At 44.9% G+C, this 24,316-nt stretch overlaps 1 protein-coding gene across 1 annotated transcript in view; it reads right to left on the bottom strand.

Moving 5' to 3' along the window:
• lekr1 (leucine, glutamate and lysine rich 1) overlaps positions 1-24,316 on the bottom strand; it is a 151,391-nt gene that overhangs the window by 75,863 nt on the left and 51,212 nt on the right. The window contains exons 4-5 of the mRNA XM_042296439.1: positions 24,116-24,193; positions 11,737-11,900 (exon numbers count right to left, since the gene is read on the bottom strand). Coding sequence (XP_042152373.1) covers positions 11,737-11,900; positions 24,116-24,193 — 242 coding nt within the window. The remainder of the gene's footprint in view (positions 1-11,736; positions 11,901-24,115; positions 24,194-24,316) is intronic.

A 24,316-nucleotide genomic window follows, 5' to 3' on the forward strand; every position in this document is an offset into this window, starting at 1 on the left:
AGCTATTTAAAAATAAATTGAAGAAAACTGTTTTTGCAATAGCCCTCTTTGGCTTCCATGTGATTTAGACGTGAGCTTGTCCGAGGTGTCGGACTCGACAACAGTTGCTATCCATTGGAGCGCTGCGATTGGTTGCCAAAATTATGGGGGGTACCTATATATAGGTGATATTAAAAAGGAACAGTTTCACCATATTAAATTAAGAGTTCAGTTCACGTAACAGGGTTGACATTAAAATGAGGAAGAGACGTAAAATGAATCACTAATCACATTAAATAAAAAAATAAGCTTTAGAAATTACTTTTTCAAAACAGCAAAATAACTAGGGCTTTACAATGATGGTGAAGACTTGGAGACATTTTGGGGTTAAGTGGGTTAAAATCTTCAGAGAAGTCACAGAAAATGCACCGAGGGACATGTGAAAATGCTGAATTTTGGTACTTTATTCATATAAAAATGGATTGATTGAATTCTCCATGTTGTCTATATTAAAGTGGAAATGACAGCGTTTTAGCAGCATGAAATCTTGTTAAAATATGTTCATAAACACCAACAGGAAGAATATGATGTGTGCATCCTGAATGGAGGCAGTAAACAATGTACCAGGCCAGCTGTGATTTACAACCTGATAGCAATATTTGTTAAACCACCAAGAAATGTATTGGTTAAATAGCTATATTAAATCATGCATTGAACTGCATCCATCTATTCTACCCACAATGCATTACTGTATGTCATGAAATTTTGGGTCAAATAGAACCTATTTTTAAAACCTAAAGTTGGTTTTGTAGCATAAATTGGGAATTTGATATTTTTGACTGATATTATGATGGTCTGTTTGTTTCATATCTGCAAACTAGTTAAAACACTGTCAGTTCCACTTTAAAGGGCACTTCAAATAACAGGCTCTTAAAATGTAATATTGGTGAAATATAGGAACGCAAAAGGCCCTCTTTTCGTGGAAATGAACCTGTTGCTGTGTCCTCCCCTAATCTATGTCCACTCTAGGATTCGTAAATGGGCTACTGCATAGGGCCAGGGCCGGCCCCAGGCATAAGGGACATAAGCGGTCGCTTAGGGTCCCTGGCCACTAGGGGGTCCGAGTTCTGGAACCTCTCATAGAATAGACATACAAATATTTCAGAGTTCTGGAACCTCTCATAGAATAGACGTACAAATATTTCAGAGTTCTGGAACCTCTCATAGAATAGACATACAAATATTTTAGAGTTCCGGAACCTCTCATAGAATAGACGTACAAATATTTCAGAGTTCCGGAACCTCTCATAGAATAGACATACAAATATTTCAGAGTTCTGGAACCTCTCATAGAATAGACATACAAATATTTCAGAGTTCTGGAACCTCTCATAGAATAGACATACAAATATTTCAGAGTTCCAGAACCTCTCATAGAATAGACATACAAATATTTCAGAGTTCCGGAACCTCTCATAGAATAGACGTATAAATATTTCAGAGTTCTGGAACCTCTCATAGAATAGACATACAAATATTTCAGAGTTCCGGAACCTCTCATAGAATAGACGTACAAATATTTCAGAGTTCCGGAACCTCTCATAGAATAGACATACAAATATTTCAGAGTTCTGGAACCTCTCATAGAATAGACATACAAATATTTCAGAGTTCTGGAACCTCTCATAGAATAGACATACAAATATTTCAGAGTTCTGGAACCTCTCATAGAATAGACGTACAAATATTTCAGAGTTCCGGAACCTCTCATTGAATAGACATACAAATATTTCAGAGTTCCGGAACCTCTCATAGAATAGACATACAAATATTTCAGAGTTCTGGAACCTCTCATAGAATAAACGTACAAATATTTCAGAGTTCCGGAACCTCTCATAGAATAGACGTACAAATATTTCAGAGTTCCGGAACCTCTCATAGAATAGACGTACAAATATTTCAGAGTTCTGGAACCTCTCATTGAATAGACATACAAATATTTCAGAGTTCCGGAACCTATACAAAGAGTACCGCCACCCAAAAATGAGATCCGACACATATTTCAGTCCAGTCAAAGCACTTCTCTGTCCTGGCACCCCAATGGTGGAACAAGCTTGCCCCTAATGTCAGGACAGTGGAATCCCATATTCCGAAAACGTCTGAAACCCTATCCCTTTAAAGAGTGTCTTTTCCTACTAGCAAGGACTTTGCTGATAACTACTATGTTGAGGGAAAATGTACTTGATACAATAGTGATATGTTCTCTCAGCTATCTTAAGATGAATGCACTAATGTAAGGTTAAGAGTGTCTGCTAAATGAATAACATTTAAAAAAAAATACAAGTCAAGAATTGGCCTGTGGGCAATAGTGACAGCACAGTGGAGCGATCGTTCTATTTGGAGCGTTAGGTTACATGGGTACAGATGCAGTGACTCTAGTGGTGAGATGGCTTTCAACAACTCCAGCAATGTCAGGCTGACATTCTCCCTACCTCCCGCCGGCTCGGGCTCTTTCTCTCTCTCTCAGCGCAGAAAGAAGAGTGGAGGAGGTCTGTGCAGCAAAACACTGATAATTGCTTTTTTGGTCACTCTGACCTGACTGGACCAGGTGCAAAGCAGGACACACACACACACACACACACACACACACACACACACACACACACACACAGGGGCTTGACATTAACTTGGACTGATGTTATACCTGTCCAAAAGCTCAAGTCACTTGCCTCAAAATACAACACTGCCCCTTTAAGGCTCTCCTCATAATTGCCCCCCCCACCCTTGGTATAAAATATAGTAACTTACAAAAACTTTTTATGGCCTTATGAAATAATTCCCTCCAGGGCTCAAAATGAAGGGCATCCCATTGTCCCTGGGATGATATAAAATATGTCTACGGTTCAAAACACACTCATACAACCACTGCAAATTAAAACGTTTAGAAAAGCAATTGAGGCTGATGCAACAGATCAGACCATTTAGCTTAAAAAGGTTCATAAAGTTTTATTTCTTCATATTGTAATCTCAACAATGCACATATGGCTGTAGGCCATGCGCACACGTTCCAAAATGTAATTAGCAGGAAAACAGCATTCTCAAAAGTGCACTAAACGTACGAGCGGAGATAAGAAAAGATCTGTTAGATACTAAGAGGGGAGATAAAAAAAGATCTGTTAGATACTAAGAGGGGAGATAAAAAAAGATCTGTTAGATACTAAGAGGGGAGATAAAAAGATCTGTTCGATACTAAGAGGGGAGATCTAAAAGATCTGTTAGATACTAAGAGGGGAGATCTAAAAGATCTGTTAGATACAAAGAGGGGAGATCTAAAAGATCTGTTAGATACTAAGAGGGGAGATATAAAAGATCTGTTAGATACTAAGAGGGGAGATAAAAAGATCTGTTAGATACTAAGAGGGGAGATGAAAGATCTGTTAGATACTAAGAGGGGAGATAAAAAATATCTGTTAGATACTAAGAGGGGGTAGATCTAAAAGATCTGTTAGATACTAAGAGGAGATTAAAAAAATAGATCTGTTAGATACTAAGAGGGGAGATAAAAAAAGATCTGTTAGATACTAAGAGGGGGCTAGATAAAAAGATCTGTTAGATACTAAGAGGGGAGATCTAAAAGATCTGTTAGATACAAAGAGGGGAGATCTAAAAGATCTGTTAGATACTAAGAGGGGAGATTAAAAAAAAGATATGTTAGATACTAAGAGGGGAGATCTAAAAGATCTGTTAGATACTAAGAGGGGAGATTAAAAAGATCTGTTAAATACTAAGAGGGGAGATGCACATGGTTAGCAGATGTTAATGCGAGTGTAGCGAAATGCTTGTGCTTCTAGTTCCGACAATGCAGTAATAACCAACGAGTAATCTAACTAACAATTCCAAAACTACTACCTTATACACACAAGTGTAAAGGGATAAAGAATATGTACATAAAGATATATGAATGAGTGATGGTACAGAGCGGCATAGGCAAGATGCAGTAGATGGTATCGAGTACAGTATATACATATGAGATGAGTATGTAAAGAAAGTGGCATAGTTTAAAGTGGCTAGTGATACATGTATTACATAAAGATGCAGTAGATGATATAGAGTACAGTATATACGTATACATATGAGATAAATAATGTAGGGTATGTAAACATTATATTAAGTAGCATTGTTTAAAGTGGCTAGTGATATATTTTACATCAATTCCCATCAATTCCCATTATTAAAGTGGCTGGAGTTGAGTCAGTATGTTGGCAGCAGCCACTCAATGTTAGTGGTGGCTGTTTAACAGTCTGATGGCCTTGAGATAGAAGCTGTTTTTCAGTCTCTCGGTCCCAGCTTTGATGCACCTGTACTGACCTCGCCTTCTGGATGATAGTGGGGTGAACAGGCAGTGGCTCGGGTGGTTGTTGTCCTTGATGATTTTTATGGCCTTCCTGTGACATCGGGTGGTGTAGGTGTCCTGGAGGGCAGGTAGTTTGCCTCCGGTGATGCGTTGTGCAGACCTCACTACCCTCTGGAGAGCCTTACGGTTGTGGGCGGAGCAGTTGCCGTACCAGGCGGTGATACAGCCCGACAGGATGCTCTCGATTGTGCATCTGTAGAAGTTTGTGAGTGCTTTTGGTGACAAGCCAAATTTCTTCAGCCTCCTGAGGTTGAAGAGGCGCTGCTGCACCTTCTTCACGATGCTGTCTGTGTGGGTGGACCAATTCAGTTTGTCTGTGATGTGTATGCCGAGGAACTTAAAACGGACTACCCTCTCCACTACCCTCCATCGATGTGGATAGGGGGTGTTCCCTCTGCTGTTTCCTGAAGTCCACAATCATCTCCTTAGTTTTGTTGACGTTGAGTGTGAGGTTATTTTCCTGACACCACACTCCGAGGGCCCTCACCTCCTCCCTGTAGACCGTCTCGTCGTTGTTGGTAAACAAGCCTACCACTGTTGTGTCGTCCGCAAACTTGATGATTGAGTTGGAGGCATGCATGGCCACGCAGTCGTGGGTGAACAGGGAGTACAGGAGAGGGCTCAGAACGCACCCTTGTGGGGCCCCAGTGTTGAGGATCAGCGGGGTGGAGATGTTGTTACCTACCCTCACCACCTGGGGGCGGCCCGTCAGGAAGTCTAGTACCCAGTTGCACAGGGCAGGGTCGAGACCCAGGGTGACGAGTTTGGAGGGTACTATGGTGTTAAATGCTGAGCTGTAGTCGATGAACAGCATTCTCACATAGGTATTCCTCTTGTCCAGATGGGTTAGGGCAGTGTGCAGTGTGGTTGAGATTGCATCGTCTGTGGACCTATTTGGGCGGTAAGCAAATTGAGAGGAGATCTAAAGGTGTAACAACTAGCATTGGTTACTTATATGACCAGGATTATGCCTTTGGCAGCTGGACAATAAAATACAGTTGATTTGCTGTATAAAATGACATAAAACAACCAGGTTTTAAACCTTTATCTCCCCTCTTAAATGTATGGTTAAATAAATAGTTTCAAAATGTTGCTGTCTCCGCTCCAGATTCAGGGTTGGTGATGTGTGGAGGGCAACAGGCCCTGTCCTTCACTCTCAGGTCTTGTGACCATTTCATCTGAACGAACCGTGCTTCGAGTATGTCGACAGAATCAAGCCTTTAGGCGTTAGCGCTAATTATCCTTAATTATACTTTTCATTTAAGCCTTTATTTATGTGATTAAAAGGCGTCTCCCATTTTCTGGCGTCTCCCTCATGTCAGCATCGGTTTGGACATGTGGTTGTAGCCAATATGCATATCACCTGCACTTTGACATGTAGGCTTTTTCTATTTATGTAAGATAGATTAGAATATTAATAATGTCGAGCCCTGCAGAGAGACACACACACACACACACACACACACACACTCACACTCCCTCTCACACACTCTCTCACACACACACACACACACTCTCACACTCACACACACACACACTCTCACACACTCACCACACTCACCACACTCACCACACTCACCACACACACACACACACACACCACACACTCACACTCACACACACACACACACACACACACACACACACACACACACACACACACACACACACACACACACACACACACACACACACACACACACACACACACACACACACACACACACACACACACACACACACACACACACACACACACACACACACACACAGTGCTGCAGGGTGAAATAAGTTTCCCCCTTACAATCTTTTCAAATCATCTGGTTGTCTTTCTGCAGCACCAGCAGGTCTTTACTTGTGAGATTACAGTGTGAGGCTCTCCTTCCTCTCTTCTTCCCCCTCTGGCTTTTACTTCACTCTCTCTGTGCTTCCTTTAAGTACAGCCTCAAGGTCACAAGCTCTGAGTGGATTGGCCCGCTGACAAGGTTAACACATACAGTATGACACATGACACACAGCACCAGACGAAAACAGACGTAACACACTAGCACCTTGGTGTTGCACAGAATTTGCATATTAGTCGACATATGGTGGTAGGTTGCCTGGCTACTACTAGCATTTCTCCTCCATGATGATGGATAGAGAGTGGAATTAAATTCAGTATGAGTCGTCAGGCTAGCTTTTTACTGTGCTACTATACATCTACATTTTGCATACTTGCAGTGTTAAGTATTCACATACAGTACTCTGTGGACCTCATAAATCCACACCTCTCAATCTAGACATGACCTCTGCATTCTCACAGCAAAATGGATTCAACTCGTGAACTATTTCATCCTCAGGGTGAGGCTTGTGAGACTTGAGAATATTCTGGAACAATAAAAATAATCCACCTGTCAATCAGACATTTAGATCTTCGATTTCATCATAACCACATTCTACTGTCACTCACACATATCCATGTCAGAACATTCCAGTGTATTTTACATCCGCCTGCAAACAATATCAGCAGCAGAGAAACAAAAAAAGAGAGAGAGAGAGAGAGAGAGAGAGAGAGAGAGAAATGGGGAGAGAGAGAGAGAGAGAATGGGGAGAGAGAGAGAGAGAGAGAGAGAGAAGAATGGGGAGAGAGAGAGAGAGAGAGAATGGGGAGAGAGAGAGAGAGATGGGGAGAGAGAGAGAGAGAGAATGGGGAGAGAGAGAGAATGGGGAGAGAGAGAGAGAGAGAATGGGAGAGAGAGAGAGAGAGAGAATGGGGAGAGAGAGAGAGAGAGAGAAAGAGAATGGGGAGAGAGAGAGAGAGAGAGAATGGGGAGAGAGAGAGAGAGAGAATGGGGAGAGTAGAACAGTTATAAATGGGCTCACTCTTCTTCTAGAGAGAGATAGAGAGAGAGAGAGAGAGAGAGGGGGAGAGAGAGAGAGAATGGGGAGAGAATGGGGAGAGAGAGAGAGAGAGAGAGAGAGAGAGATAATGGGGAGAGAGAGAGAGATACTGGGGAGAATGGGGAGAGAGAGAGAGAGAGAGAGAGAGAGAGAGAGAGAGAGAGAGACCTCCCTCTCTCTACCTCCCTCTCTGGGGAGAGAGAGAGGAGAGAGAGAGAGATACTGGGGAGAATGGGGAGAGAGAGAGAGAGAGAGAGAGAGAGAGAGAGAGAGAGAGACCTCCCTCTCTGGGGAGAGAATGGGGAGAGAGAGAGAGGGAGAGAGAGGAGAGAGAGGGAGAGAGAGAATGGGGAGAGAGAGAGAATGGGGAGAGAGAGAGAGAGAGTGGGGAGAGAGAGAAAAATTGAGAGAGAGAGAGAGAAAATTGAGAGAGAGAGAGAGAGAGAGAAAAAATGGGGAGAGAGAGAGAGAAAATTGGGAGAGAGAGAGAGAGAGAGACAGAAAGAGAATGGGGGAGAGAGAGATAGAGAGATAGAGAGAATGGGGGAGAGAGAGATAGAGAGAGAGAGAGAGAGAATGGGGGAGAGAGAGAGAGAGAGAAATGGGGAGAGTATCCTGAACAGTTATAAATGAGCTCACTCTTCTTCTATTTTCCCTATTATACACTTCCCTCCCTTCCCCCTCTCTCTACCTCCCTCTCTCTACCTCCCTCTCTCCCTACCTCCCTCTCTCTCTCTCTACCTCCCTCTCTACCCTCCCTCTCTCTACCTCCCTCTCTCTACCTCCCTCTCTCTACCTCCCTCCCTTCCCCCTCTCCTCCCTCCCTCTCTCTCTACCTCCCTCTCTACCTCCCTCCCTTCCCCCTCTCTCTACCTCCCTACCTTCCCCCTCTCTCTACCTCCCTCTCTCTACCTCCCTCCCTTCCCCCTCTCTCTACCTCCCTCTCTCTACCTCCCTCCCTTCCCCCTCTCTCTACCTCCCTCTCTCTACCTCCCTCCCTTCCCCCTCTACCTCTCTACCTCCCCCTCTCTCTACCTCCCTCCCTTCCCCCTCTCTCTACCTCCCTCTCTCTACCTCCCTCCCTTCCCCCTCTCTACCTCCCTCCTCCCTCTCTCTCCTCCCTCCCTTCCCCCTCTCTCTACCTCCCTCTCTCTACCTCCCTCCCTTCCCCCTCTCTCTACCTCCCTCTCTCTACCTCCCTCCCTTCCCCCTCTCTCTACCTCCCTCTCTCTACCTCCCTCCCTTCCCTCCTCTCTCTACCTCCCTCTCTCTACCTCCCTCCCTTCCCCCCTCTCTCTCTACCTCCCTCTACCTCCCTCCCTTCCCCCTCTCTCTACCTCCCTCTCTCTACCTCCCTCCCTTCCCCCCTCTCTCTACCTCCCTCTCTCTACCTTCCTCCCTTCCCCCTCTCTCTTTCCTCCCTCTCTCTACCTCCCTCCCTTCCCCCTCTCTACCTCTCTCTACCTCCCTCCCTTCCCCCTCTCTCTACCTCCCTCTCTCTACCTCCCTCCCTTCCCCCTCTCTCTACCTCCCTCTCTCTACCTCCCTCCCTTCCCCCTCTCTCTACCTCCCTCTCTCTACCTCCCTTCCTTCCCCCTCTCTCTACCTCCCTCTCTACCTCCCTCCCTTCCCCCTCTCTCTACCTCCCTCTCTCTACCTCCCTCCCTTCCCCCTCTCTCTACCTCCCTCTCTCTACCTCCCTCCCTTCCCCCTCTCTCTACCTCCCTCTCTCTACCTCCCTCCCTTCCCCCTCTCTCTCTTCTCCTCTCTCTCTCTCTACCTCCCTCCCTTCCCCCCCCTCTCTACCTCCCTCTCTCTACCTCCCTCCCTACCCCTCTCTCTACCTCCCTCTCTCTACCTCCCTCCCTTCCCCCTCTCTCTTTCCTCTCTCTACCTCCCTCTTTCTACCTCCCTCTCTCTACCTCCCTCCCTTCCCCCTCTCTTTTTCCTCTCTCTCTCTCTCTACCTCCCTCTCTTCCCCCTCTCCTCCCTCTCTCTTCCTCCCCTTTCACTACTTCCTTCTCTTTCAAGTCTCTCTCCCTGCCTTTCTGTATTATTCCACACACATTCAGGCCCCCCACCCCCCACCCCTGCCTCCCTCGCTCAGTAACCACAAAAAAGCTGACAGACAGGTAGCTGAGTTTAATCGCAGGCTAACACCCATATCAGTTAGGAGTCACTCGCAGGTGACTGTCAGGGAGTGTGTGTGTGTGTGTGTGTGTGTGTGTGTGTGTGTGTGTGTGTGTGTGTGTGTGTGTGTGTGTGTGTCTGTGTGTGTGTGTGTGTGTGTGTGTGTGTGTGTGTGTGTGTGTGTGTCTTTGCCATTCAGAGTCCTGTGTCAGAAGTGTGTGACTCTTGCATTGTAAGTATGTTGTTTAGTGAAGGTTCACTGAATGCTTAAACTTTAACCGTTACCTTCCCTTCCTCTTCCGAGTCCATGTGTGTGTGTGTGTGGATCTGTGATGCAGCTGCTCTGATGCTAACCCCATTGAAGACATAGAAACATAGAGGCCCATTTGGCAACTGTGAGAAGGAGAGGGAGGGGGGTGGAGACACACCCATTAGATGAACTCTCCCTGAGGCCTTCACTGTAAGTCTGTTAACTAGAACAGGGTGGATAAACAGACAGACAGACAGGCACACACACACACACAGATATATTTAACTGTTACCAAGCGACGTGAGAGTGATGAGTACATGCTACCCTCAGACCTTAATGCTGAGTGGGAGTGATGAGTACATGCTACCCTCAGACCTTAATGCTGAGTGGGAGTGATGAGTACATGCTACCCTCAGACCTTAATGCTGAGTGATGAGTACATGCTACCCTCAGACCTTAACGCCGAGTGATGAGTACATGCTACCCTCAGACCTTAACGCTGAGTGATGAGTACATGCTACCCTCAGACCTTAACGCTGAGTGATGAGTACCTGCTACCCTCAGACCTTAACGCTGAGTGATGAGTACATGCTACCCTCAGACCTTAATGCTGAGTGATGAGTACATGCTACCGTCAGACCTTAACGCTGAGTGATGAGTACATGCTACCCTCAGACCTTAACGCTGAGTGATGAGTACCTGCTACCCTCAGACCTTAACGCTGAGTGATGAGTACATGCTACCCTCAGACCTTAACGCTGAGTGATGAGTACATGCTACCCTCAGACCTTAACGCTGAGTGATGAGTACATGCTACCCTCAGACCTTAACGCTGAGTGATGAGTACATGCTACCCTCAGACCTTAACGCTGAGTGATGAGTACATGCTACCCTCAGACCTTAACGCTGAGTGATGAGTACATGCTACCCTCAGACCTTAACGCTGAGTGATGAGTACATGCTACCCTCAGACCTTAACGCTGAGTAATGAGTACATGCTACCCTCAGACCTTAACGCTGAGTAATGAGTACATGCTACCCTCAGACCTTAACGCTGAGTAATGAGTACATGCTACCCTCAGACATTAACGCTGAGTATCTATAATGTCACCCCCTTTACTCCCTCCTCTCATTCTGCATGTCTCTCTCTCTCTCTCTCTCTCTCTCTCTCTCTCTCTCTCTCTCTCTCTCTACACTGTCTCTCTCTCTCTACACTGTCTCTCTCTCTCTACACTGTCTCTCTCTGACTGTCTCTACACTGTCTCTCTCTCACATGACTGTCTCTCTGTCTCTAGGCCCAGCCCAGACCTGGGAATGATGAGGCATGACTGTCTCTCTGTCTCTTAGGCCATTAAGACCTGGGTATAACATGACTGTCTTTTTGCTGTCTTGCTAGGCCCGGCCCAGACCTGGGTATAACATGACTGTCTCTCTGTCTCTAGGCCCGGCCCAGACCTGGGTATAACATGACTGTCTCTCTGTCTCTAGGCCCGGCCCAGACCTGGGTATAACATGACTGTCTCTCTGTCTCTAGGCCCGGCCCAGACCTGGGTACTGGTCCATTCCTGCAGAATGATGAGGCCAGACTGTTTTCTGTAGATATTTTAACCATTAATGACTCTCTGCAACAATAACAACTTCCATTTTTGCCTGTTTTGCTTTTATGTGTGGACCAAAAGGCTCCTTAACAGCTTCTACCCCCAAGCCATCAAATGGCCACCGGACTATTTACATTGACCCCCCCATTTGTTTTGTACACTGCTGCTACTTGCTGTTTATTATTTATGCATAGTCACTTCACCCCTACCTACATGTTTAAATGACCTCTAACCTGTACCCCCGCACACTGACTCGGTACCGGTACCCCCTGTATATAGCCTCGTTATTGTTATTTTATTGTGTTACTTTTTATAATTTTTTACCTTAGTTTATTTGGTATACAGTATATTTTCTTAACTCTTCTTGAACTGCACTGTTGGTTAAGGGCTTGTAAGTTTTTCACGGTTGTATTTCTGTTTCTGTTGTATTCGGTGCATGTGACAAATAAAGTTTGATTTGTGTGTGTGTGTGCAGCTCTTACCTGCGTATGACTCCCTGCTCCTCTCCAGTAGCTGTGAACTGCAGTCCTCCCAGGCCCCTGTCAGTTGGCTAAGGAAACCCTGTACATCTCTTAGCTCCTCACGAGAGCATCGAAGCAGAGACAGGGTGGCAGTCAGGGCCTGCTGCTGTCTTACGCACCTCTCTCTGTAACACACACACACAGTCAGGGCTCTGCTGCTGTCCTACACACCTCTCTCTCTGTAACACACACACACACACACAGTCAGGGCTCTGCTGCTGTCTTACGCACCTCTCTCTGTAACACACACACACAGTCAGGGCTCTGCTGCTGTCTTACGCACCTCTCTCTCTGTAACACACACACACACACACACAGTCAGGGCTCTGCTGCTGTCTTACGCACCTCTCTCTGTAACACACACACAGTCAGGGCTCTGCTGCTATCTTACGCACCTCTCTCTCTGTAACACACACACACACACACAGTCAGGGCTCTGCTGTCTGTCTTAACACACACACAGTCAGGGCTCTGCTGTAACAACACACACAGTCAGGGCTCTGCTGCTGTCTTACGCACCTCTCTCTCTGTAACACACACACAGTCAGGGCTCTGCTGCTGTCTTACGCACCTCTCTCTGTAACACACACACAGTCAGGGCTCTGCTGCTGTCTTACGCACCTCTCTCTGTAACACCCACACAGTCAGGGCTCTGCTGCTGTCTTACGCACCTCTCTCTCTGTAACACACACACACACACACACACAGTCAGGGCTCTGCTGCTGTCTTACGCACCTCTCTCTGTAACACACACACACAGTCAGGGCTCTGCTGCTGTCTTACGCACCTCTCTCTGTAACACACACACAGTCAGGGCTCTGCTGCTGTCTTACGCACCTCTCTCTGTAACACACACACAGTCAGGGCTCTGCTGCTGTCTTACGCACCTCTCTCTGTAACACACACACACACACACAGTCAGGGCTCTGCTGCTGTCTTACGCACCTCTCTCTGTAACACACACACAGTCAGGGCTCTGCTGCTGTCCTACACACCTCTCTCTGTAACACACACACACACACACACACACACACACACACACACACACACACACACACACACACACCTCTCTCTGTAACACACACACACACACACACACACACACACACACACACACACACACACACACAGTCAGGGCTCTGCTGCTGTCCTACACACCTCTCTCTGTAACACACACACAGTCAGGGCTCTGCTGCTGATTTTATAACATCACTTGTCTAGGCCTTGTTTTAACAGTCAGACTCTCTCTGTCTGTCTGTCTGTCTGTCTGTCTGTCTGTCTGTCTGTCTGTCTGTCTGTCTGTCTGTCTGTCTGTCTGTCTGTCTGTCTGTCTGTGTCTCTGTCTCTCTCTCTCAAAGAAAACTGCAGATCAGTCGTCTGCGAAAGAGAGCAGCACTTTAGGTGACATGAAAAACTAACTGTACATTCACACACACTCAGTCACACACACACACAGTCATTTACACACGCGCTCAGTCATTTACACACACGCTCAGTCATTTACACACACGCTCAGTCATTTACACACACGCTCAGTCATTTACACACACGCTCAGTCATTTACACACACGCTCAGTCATTTACACACACGCTCAGTCATTTACACACACGCTCAGTCACACACACACACAGTCATTTACACACGCGCTCAGTCATTTACACACACGCTCAGTCATTTACACACACGCTGAGTCATTTACACACACGCTCAGTCATTTACACACACGCTCAGTCATTTACACACACGCTCAGTCATTTACACACACGCTCAGTAATGCGGAGCGATGACGTGGAAAACTAGAACGCAGAATAGAACATTCTGTTATTCCAAGAAGGGTTTTGACAGAACTCTGGGTTAGAGCACACTGAACTCATTCAGAAACATACTGACAAGCACACCCTCACACCCACACTCACTGATACACACACACACACTCACATGCACACTCACTGATACACACACACACACACTCACTCACACTCACTGATATACACACACACACTCACACGCACACTCACTGATAAACACCAACACACACACACTAATACACACACAAGCACACTCACACACTCACAGGCACACTCACTGATACACACACACACTCACACTCACTGATACACACACACACACACACACGCACACTCACTGATACACACACAGACACACACTCACTGATACACACACTCACACGCACACTCACTGATACACACACTCACACACAGTCACATGCACACTCACTGATACACACAGTGCTCGAATGGAGGGGGTTCACGGTGGTTCGCCGTACCCTTTGTTAGAAAAACAGGCTAAAAGTATAACCCTTGTTAGTTTAAGATTGTGGCTTTTTTTTTTACTTAGGGAAAATCTCTTAAATCCTTAGCAGAGGTGAGAAAACGACATCTGGGTCTGATGGAGAGGAGGAAGTAGGATGGAAGTGGGGAGGAAGTAGGGGGAAGTAGGGAGGATGTGGGGAGGAAGTAGGGGGAAGTAGGGAGGATGTAGGGAGGATGTGGGGAGGAAGTAGGGGGAAGTAGGGGGAAGTAGGGAGGATGTAGGGAGGATGTGGGGAGGAAGTAGGGGGAGGGGAGGATGTGGGGGTAGGGCAGATGTAGGGGGAAGTATGGAAGACGTAGAGAGGAAGTATAGAGGACATAGGGGAGAAGAGAGGAAGTAGGGAGGAAGTAGGGAGGACGTAGAGAGGAAGTATAGAAGACATAGGGGAGAAGAGAGGAAGTAGGGAGGAAGTAGGGAGGACGTAGAGAGGAAGTATAGAGGACATAGGGGAGAAGAGAGGAAGTAGGGAGGACATAGGGAGGACAGAGAGAGGAAGTATAGAGGACATAGGGGAGAAGAGAGGAAGTGGGGAGGAAGTAGGGAGGAAGTATAGAGGACATAGGGGAGAAGAGAGGAAGTAGAGAGGACGTAGGGAGGACATAGAGAGGAAGTATAGAGGACATAGGGGAGAAGAGAGGAAGTGGGGAGGAAGTAGAGAATAAGTATAGAGGACATAGGGGAGAAGAGAGGACGTGGGGAGGACATAGGGAGGACATAGAGAGGAAGTATAGAGGACATAGGGGAGAAGAGAGGACATGGGGAGGACATAGGGAGGAAGTAGAGAAGAAGTATAGAGGACATAGGGGAGAAGAGAGGAAGTGGGGAGGAAGTAGGGAGGAAGTAGGAAGCAATCGGAGCAGAAGTAGCCTCGCTCATTGTCTAGTTTCAGCAGAATATTGTCTGTTGGTCAGTAAGAAAGAGCTCGCAGCTCAAACAACTGGTTGTCCTGTGGAGAAGCTCACAGACGAACCAAAGTGGTAGTTAAATTGAGCTCGTTTCTCAAAAGAATGAATCTGAGATGTATATTTCCCTCCACTTTCTGAGGAAGACGCCTGTTGGTGTGATCCATGTGTGTCGGGTAGCCGGGTAGCATGAGGAAAGTGTCATTTCTAAGACGTTCCTCAAAAACCTTCCCAGTTCCACTTTTTACCGATTGTTAACCCACGTTTGCTGAAACCATCTCATGTACTCAAAACTCTAAACACAAAACAGTTAGCCAATTTTCCCAAACCACAGAGACGTCTTGCAAAATGGAACACAGCAATCAAAATCATGTACTCCCTGCTCAAAATGAAACTCTGGATACAAATGAGACACGTATTAAATGAATCTAACTCAGTGACAACAGAGATCACACTAATGTGGCATGTTCCAAAAACACCACTAGCAGAACCTATTACAGTGTAAAGACTCAGATGTTGTTGTTACACTGTATACTGTTTGTGTCTACTCAAACAAAGACAGCAACACAAATGCAAAAATGTACGTTTTATATTTCACCATGATTCAACACATATTAAACAACATACTGTAAACACACTTACAGTAAAAATGTATCCATACAGTAAATATATTTATGTATGCAAAGGAAGAAAAATAGTGCTATTTGTACTACTGTACTATACGTTAGATTAATTGTGCGGAATAGATAAGTCAAGAAACAAATACTTCATTGCGAAAACAAAAATCAGTCACATCTGTTGTTTTGGTCCGGCCACAGATTTTGATCAACATCACAGGCGAATATTCTCCTTGGCCAGACAGCAGGGGAAAATATCTTCTGGCATGACGCATCCACCCCTGACAGGACTGGAACGTCACCACAGGGCTCCTCCATGGCCTGGAGAAGGGCCATATGTTCATGGGGTTTGAGATCATACACCTACCGCCGCCCATGCTGAAAACAACTCCTCAATGGGGTTGAGAAATGGGGGATATGGTGGGAGATATAGAATTGTAAACCTTCAATGGTCATTAAAGCAGATGTGGATCTGAGCAGCCCACTGGAAACTCCTGTTGTACCAAATTAGAGCATAACATTAGCTGCTCAGGGTCATCTGGCCCTTTCTGCTCTGGCTGAAAAACATTGTCATGTAAGGTGTTCAGGACATTAAAGAGATGGGGCAGTGTTGTATGGTCCAAGGGTGGCAAGGCAGTGGAGGACCACATTGTGGCTCATAGCTGTGCATATAGTGACATTTCCCCCGTGCTGGCCAGGTACCTCAACGATGGCGCGTTGACCAATGATGTTCCTTCCTCTCCTCCTCGTCTTCGCTAAATTGAATCCAGTCTCATCTATCAATAAGAGTTCCTGGGGGATGGGCATCCAACGCCATCATTCTCTGAAATGTGTGTAAATACTGTAATGGGTGTATAGTAAAGTTCACTGGCAAAAATCAACGAGTCTCTGATGTTTCAGCTGTGTAATAAAACTACATGGTTTACTTGCACATATTCCGTACTGTTTATCCTTCACTCTTTGGGAATTCCTTTCAAATGGGACTCTGTAGATTTGCTTCATCCGGAGATGGTGTTTGTTAAGGATGCCGGCTGTGGTTGATAAACTCACTCTGACGTTATGGAAGATGGCAGGGTTTTCAATCATCTGTTGTTGGATTTCCCACCCTCTTAATGGCATTATGTTCAACCACCGTTTGCACAATGTCAGATTCCTGTTCTCCTGTAAATAAACACGTTCTACCACAACGTGGTGGTCGTCTTTCAGATCTACAAAAAAACTAAATAGCACACAGTACAGTAAACACTACAGTAATACAGTATACCCAGATAAACATGTTACGAAGTAGTATAGCTCCCAATGTCATACATACAGCAATACAGTAATGAAACATTGAATTTGTTGCCTTTACAGTGTGTATTGGAATCTACAGTCTTTACTGTGCATTATGTTGTACTACTGTCGAGTAGTAAAAGTAGTAGAGAGGTCCAATGTCTGCAGGACAAACCTATTCTCATTTTGGAACGTCTGGATGATGGATGCTACGGTGAAGTGGCTCATATTGGGCAGCACTCTCTGCCCAGCCTCTCTCAAGGTCAAACCATGGTTGACCACATTGTACACCATAGATGCCTACATTTTATTCAGAGATTACTCTCCTTGTTCTTGGTTCACCTCTACCTCTACCTCTACTACCTCCACCTCTTCTACCTCCACCTCCACCTCTTCTACCTCCACCTCTACCTCTACTACCTCCACCTCTACCTCTACTACCTTCACCTCTACCTCTACTACCTTCACCTCTTCTAGCTCCACCTCCACCTCTTCTACCTCCACCTCCACCTCTACTACCTCCACCTCTTCTACCTCCACCTCCACCTCTTCTACCTCCACCTCCACCTCTACCTCTACTACCTCCACCTCTCCACCTCCTCTCCACTCCACCTCCACCTCCACCTCTTCTACCTCCACCTCCACCTCTTCTACCTCCACCTCCACCTCTTCTACCTCCACCTCCACCTCTACTACCTCCACCTCTACCTCTACTCCACCTCCCACCTCTACCTCTACTACCTCCACCTCTACCTCTACTACCTCCACCTCTACTACCTCCACCTCTTCTACCTCCACCTCCACCTCTTCTGACCTCCACCTCCACCTCTTCTACCTCCACCTCCACTACCTCCACCTCTCCGCCTACCTCTACTACCTTCACCTCTTCTAGCTCCTTCACCTCTTCTCTTCTACCTCCACCTCTACCTCTACTGTACCTCCACCTCCACCGTGCTTCTACACCTGCATTGCTTGCTGTTTGGGGTTTTAGGCTGGGTTTCTGTACAGCACTTTGAGATATGAGCTGATGTACGAAGGGCTATATAAATACATTTGATTTGATTTTGATTTGACTTTACCTCTACCTCCACCTCTTCTACCTCCACCTCCACTACCTCCACCTCCACTACCTCCGCCTACACCTCTTCTACCTCCACCTCCACCTCTACCTCTACTACCTCCACCTCTACCTCTACTACCTTCACCTCTTCTAGCTCCACCTCTTCTACCTCCACCTCTACCTCTACTGTACCTCCACCTCCACCGTGCTTCTACACCTGCATTGCTTGCTGTTTGGGGTTTTAGGCTGGGTTTCTGTACAGCACTGCTGTTTGGGGTTTTAGGCTGGGTTTCTGTACAGCACTTTGAGATATGAGCTGATGTACGAAGGGCTATATAAATACATTTGATTTGATTTTGATTTGACTTTACCTCTACCTCCACCTCTTCTACCTCCACCTCCACTACCTCCACCTCCACTACCTCCGCCTACACCTCTTCTACCTCCACCTCCACCTCTACCTCTACTACCTCCACCTCTACCTCTACTACCTTCACCTCTTCTAGCTCCACCTCTTCTACCTCCACCTCTACCTCTACTGTACCTCCACCTCCACCGTGCTTCTACACCTGCATTGCTTGCTGTTTGGGGTTTTAGGCTGGGTTTCTGTACAGCACTTTGAGATATGAGCTGATGTACGAAGGGCTATATAAATACATTTGATTTGATTTTGATTTGACTTTACCTCTACCTCCACCTCTTCTACCTCCACCTCCACTACCTCCACCTCCACTACCTCCGCCTACACCTCTTCTACCTCCACCTCCACTTCTAACTCTACTGTACCTCCACCTCCACCTCTACCTCCACCTCTTCTACCTCCACCTCCACCTCTACCTCTTCTACCTCCACCTCTTCTACCTCCACCTCCACTACCTCCACCTACACCTCTTCTACCTCCACCTCTTCTACCTCCACCTCCACTTCTAATTCTACCTCTACTGTACCTCCACCTCGACCTCTACCTCCACCTCCACTACCTCCGCCTACACCTCTTCCACATCCACATCCACCTCTTCTACCTCCACCTCCACCTGCACCTCTACCTCTTCTACCTCCACATCTTCTACCTCCACCTCTACATCTTCTACCTCCACCTCCACATCTTCTACCTCTACCTCTACCTCCACCTCCACCTCTTCTACCTCCACCTCCATCTCTTCTACCTCCATCTCTTCTACCTCCACCTCCACCTCTTCTACCTCCACCTCTTCTACCTCCACCTCTACCTCCACCTCTACATCTTCTACCTCCACCTCCACATCTTCTACCTCTACCTCTCTCCACCTCCACCTCTTGTTCCTCCTCTACCTCTACCTCCACCTCTACTTCCACCTTTTCTACCTCCACCTCTACTTCCACCTTTTCTACCTCCACCTCTTCTACCTCCACCTCTTCTACCTCCACCTCTTCTACCTCCACCTCTTCTACCTCCACCTCTTCTACCTCCACCTCCACCTCTACTGTACCTCTCCCTCCACCTATACCTCTACCTCTCTCTGCCAAGTTCGCTTCCATTGTTCTCCAAACACAGGAGTACTCCCCTGTGGCCTTTTCATCCATACCAAAGGTCTGATTGCAAAGTGAACATTTACGCATAACTAGCGTTTGCACATGTGAAGAGTGAAAGTGGTCAATTGGTAATTGAGCGTAGCTTGTTGAACAGTGTTGTTTTTAATTTGCACAAAATAGATTTTAGTTGGGAAGGTTGTGCCAAAGGTAGAGAATTGTGTGTTGTGTTTTGCCAAATGTTTGTTATAGAATTGCAATCTGAGTGTAACGCAGAACATGTGTCAGTAGTATTGCAGATTTGTTGTCTGGTTCTACTAAATTAGTTACAGGTTTGGGTCATTGTGCCTATGGGCCAGTTTTAGTGTGTAAACAATTGGGGAAAAGTGTAATTGTTGACTCCAAAGTAGGCCAGCCTGGCATCATGATGTCAATCAGGTGATCATATGTTTTTGCAACTCTGCCATCACATGTATAGAAATGCTGCTAGCCAAACAAGAGGTCTCTTTCTAGTGGTCACAGGGTTTAAAGCCCCCATGCAGTTTATTTAATATTTTTAAATCATCACTATATGTCTAATAAATAAACTATGTGTGTTTATTTCATGAAAATAACTCACATTTTTATTTTTATTATTTATTTTCATGAGTCTCCTTTTACAATGAAAATGCTCAGTCTGATCGTGTGTTGATACAGATGTAAATACATTTACATACACAGCCCTGATTGGCAGATAGGATTGTCTAGACACTAGGGCCTATCCCTCCAAAGTAGGACGATTCATAAGCAAAACAAAGATGAAAGGTCATTGTCCAAAAACTACATCCCACCTGATCAGGATGAAATTCCAGGCATTGTTTTATTTTCATAATTTTCAAAAATATTGAGTGTTATTTCAAGCTCATAGTGTGGAATATATTAAATAAATAAAAACTGTAAAATCTATTTTTTTTTTACTGCACTTCTCCTTTAAGTATAGTTGTGGACTTACAACATCCCATTTTGATAGTGAACCTGAAAAAACTAGGAAAACTATGAACCTGGGAAAGACAAAATGTGGAAAACTAAATTTGACAAAAAGTAAAACAGATTTTTTTTTTTAAATGCATGAAATAGCCTACCCAAAATATGTAATGAATTATGTTATACTACGTAAAATGTCAGGAAATATGGCCCCCAAGTTAAACTTTTGGTGGTATATTTAATGTATCTCAATGCACAATAATTGAAATAGGCTCAAATGCAGGCTCCAGTCAGCATTTTGGCCTCCAACATTGGTGAACTAACATTTCCCACACATCTGGTGAACTTATTTGGTTTTCACAATAGCTAATGTAAGTCAGTGGAACAAATCTCATTCCTTACAATGGGCTACAATATAGGGTAATTAGTGAGCTTGTGTCAGCAAGAACACTACTGTTATTATACATATTTCTATTATACCTTTCCAGTGCTACTAGTGTTGTTGGACAGTGTTGTATGTCATAAAACCATTAGAAAAAGCTATTGAATTATTATTTTTTTGAGGGGGGGTAAATCAGCTTTAATAGTGCAGATAGATTGTAGCTTCCATGTCACTGTAATTTTGTTATTCCAATATGTTTTCATTAATTGAATTCCCTTAATCTATTTTATGAGAATTTGTAAGATTCTTGTTTGCATAAAATAGACAGAGACCAGTCTTATCAATAATAGATAATAGTATTTATTCTCTGGGCTCGCTGCCACGTTACCACGAGCAACAGTTTATATACAATAACATGACGACATTTCATTGCTTCTAGAATGAATCCCCTCCTCCCGACCTAGAATTAAGTGAGTTTAAAAGTTCATTCCAACTCACTAACACACTCACAGGTCACACAACATAATCGATAACCACTTAGCTGACAGTTCTAATTAGCAGAAAACCTAGGAATGCACTCACTGCCTTATCTAAAACACCCCAGAGCTAAGTTTCGTCGGTTCAACCATAGGTTAACGACCCTATCTGCTTACTTAACCCACTCCTCTCCAGACTAGTTTGGAATGGTGTTCGTTATATTTAATTACTCCTTGTCCGTGTCACACAATCCATTCTTATGAACTCATAATGTTAATCAGATATAATAAAACAGAGTATAAGTTTACTTAGTTACAGTTCCATTTAAAATGAGAATATTGTTTAGTCATGTATTCATAATATTCCTAACATTCCATCAATGTAATTGACTACATAATTTCCAATCCCACATACTTTATTTGTAAATATACAGTACCAGTCAACAGTTTGGACACACCTACTCATTCCAGGGGTTTTGTTTATTTTTTAAAACTATTTTCTACATTGTAGAATAATAGTGAAGACATCACAACTATAAAATAAACTGTTAAACAAATAAAAATATGTTATATTTTTGATTCTTCAAAGTAGTCACTCTTTGCCTTGTTGACAGCTTTGCACACACTTGACATTCTCTCAACCAGCTTCGTGAGGTAGTCACCTGAAATACATTTCAATTAACAGGTGTTCCTTGTTAAAAGTTAATTTGTGGAATTTCATTCCTTCTTAATGCGTTTTAGCCAATCAGTTGTGTTGTGACAAGGTAGGGTTGGTATACAGAAGATATCCCTATTTGGTAAGTCCATATTATGGCAAGAACAGCTCAAATAAGCAAAGAAAAATGACAGTCTATCATTACTTTAAGACATGAAAGTCAGTCAATTCGGAAAAGTTCAAGAACTTTGAAAGTTTATTCAAGTGCAGTTGCAAAAACCATCAAGCACTATGATGAAACTGGCTCTCATGAGGCCCGCCACATGAAAGGAAGACCCAGAGTTACCTCTGCTGCAGAGGATAAGTTCATTAGAGTTACCAGCCTCAGAAATTGCAGCCCAAATAAATGCTTCACAGAGTTCAAGTAACGGACACATCTCAACATCAACTGTTCAGAGGAGACTGCGTGAATCAGGTCTTCAGGGTCGAATTACTGCAAGGAAACCACTACTAAAGGACGCCAATAATAAGAAGAGACTTTCTTGGGCCAAGAAACATGAGCAATGTTCTTTGGTCTGATGAGTCCAAATTTGACATTTTTGGTTCCAACCGCCGTGTCTTTGTGAGACGCAGAGTAGGTGAACATGCATGTGTGGTTCCCACCGTGAAGCATGGAGGAGGAGGTGTGATGGTGTGGGGGTGCTTTGCTGGTGACACTGTCAGTGATTTCTTTAGAATTCAAGGCACACTTAACCAGCATGGCTACCACAGCATTCTGCAGCGATATGCCATCCCATCTGGTTTGCGCTTTATTTTTCAACAGGACAATGACCCAACACACTTCCTGGATGTGTAAGGCCTATTTGACCAACAAGAAGAATGATGGAGTGCTGCATCAGATGAACTAGCCTCCACAATCACCCGACCTCAACCCAATTAAGATGGTTTGGGATGAGTTGGACCGCAGAGCAGCCAACAAGTGCTCAGCATATGTGGGAACTCCTTCAAGACTGTTGGAAAAGCATTCCAGGTGAAGCTGGTTGAGAGAAAGCCAAGAGTGTGCAAAGCTGTCGTCAAGGCAAAGAGTGGCTACTTTGAAGAATCTAACATCTAAAATATATTTTGAAATGTTTAATACTGTTTTGGTTACTACATGATTCCATGTGTTATTTCATAGTTTTGATGTCTTCACTATTATTCTACAATGTAGAAAATAGTAAAAATAAAGAAAAACCCTTGAATGAGCAGGTGTGTCCAAACCTTTGACTGGTTCTGTATAGTTTTATAATTTGACCCCTGTCTGTGCGTTGTCAGAGTATTGAATGAGCAGGTCTGTCCACATGTTTAACTGGTACTGTAAATCTAATCTGAAGTGACAGATTTTGAGAGTGGAGTGGCTGTTTTTCTTCTGACTGATCTCTACAGACCAGAAGTAAATGTATGTGGCTTTAGGTGATAAAACATGAAGATCAGAGGAGAAGAGTTCAGAGTTCCCTCCTCCATTTCTGATGTCTGAGAGTGTTTTACTTGCGTGACTTTATGTGTATGTGTCAGTGTGTGTCAGCGTGTGTGCTTGTCACGAGAGGCTGTTTTATAATGTCACATTAACACAAATCGTAGCCTGACAGGCAGAAATGGAGGACCAGATATGAGCCAAATCTGTCATCAGTTACGAGGCTGAGGATTTGAGCTTGTGTGTGTGACTGAATTATCCAATACACACTAGTTAATGCACCGTGTTTTAGTAGGCCAGCCTTGGTTATTAATAGTGTTGCACTCTAACATCTGACTTTAAGACATCAACAAAAGTCTATGCTAGAAATTACAACACTCCTCTCCTCATATCTTTCCCTCACCTGTCATATTTCCTTTTCTCTACTTCCTTTTCTCTACAGTTTTATTGTCCTTTATTGTCCTGTTTTTCTCTCCCTCTTTTTTTCCCTTCCTGCATCCCGGCACCCAGATTTTTCCCATCTGCCCCAGCCTTCCTGTCGTGCCATTGGTCGGGTAGCCAAGAACCAATCAGATTAAAGCAGGCTGTTCTTTTGTTTCTGTTTTCCCTCTATCGTTTTTGTCTTTCTTTCCTCCGCCCTCCCTCTCTTCCGCCTGCCCACAGGCCTACCGGCAGCTGTATTGGTCCCTTGTTTTCTCGTTCTATCCTTTCCTTACCTGAGCTGTTGGCAGAGCTCTCTCTCTTTACACAGCAGCCCCTCTGTCATGTCTCGCTCCAAACCCACACTCTTCAGCCTAGAGAGAGCGAGAGCGAGAGAGGGAGACAGGGAGAGAGAGAGAGAGACAAAGAGAGAGCGAGAGAGGGAGACAGGGAGAGAGAGAGAGAGAGAGAGAGAGAGAGAGAGAAAGACAATCTTT

This window comes from Oncorhynchus tshawytscha, linkage group LG13 (assembly GCF_018296145.1).
Source record: "Oncorhynchus tshawytscha isolate Ot180627B linkage group LG13, Otsh_v2.0, whole genome shotgun sequence".
NCBI classification, from domain to species: Eukaryota; Metazoa; Chordata; class Actinopteri; order Salmoniformes; family Salmonidae; genus Oncorhynchus; species Oncorhynchus tshawytscha.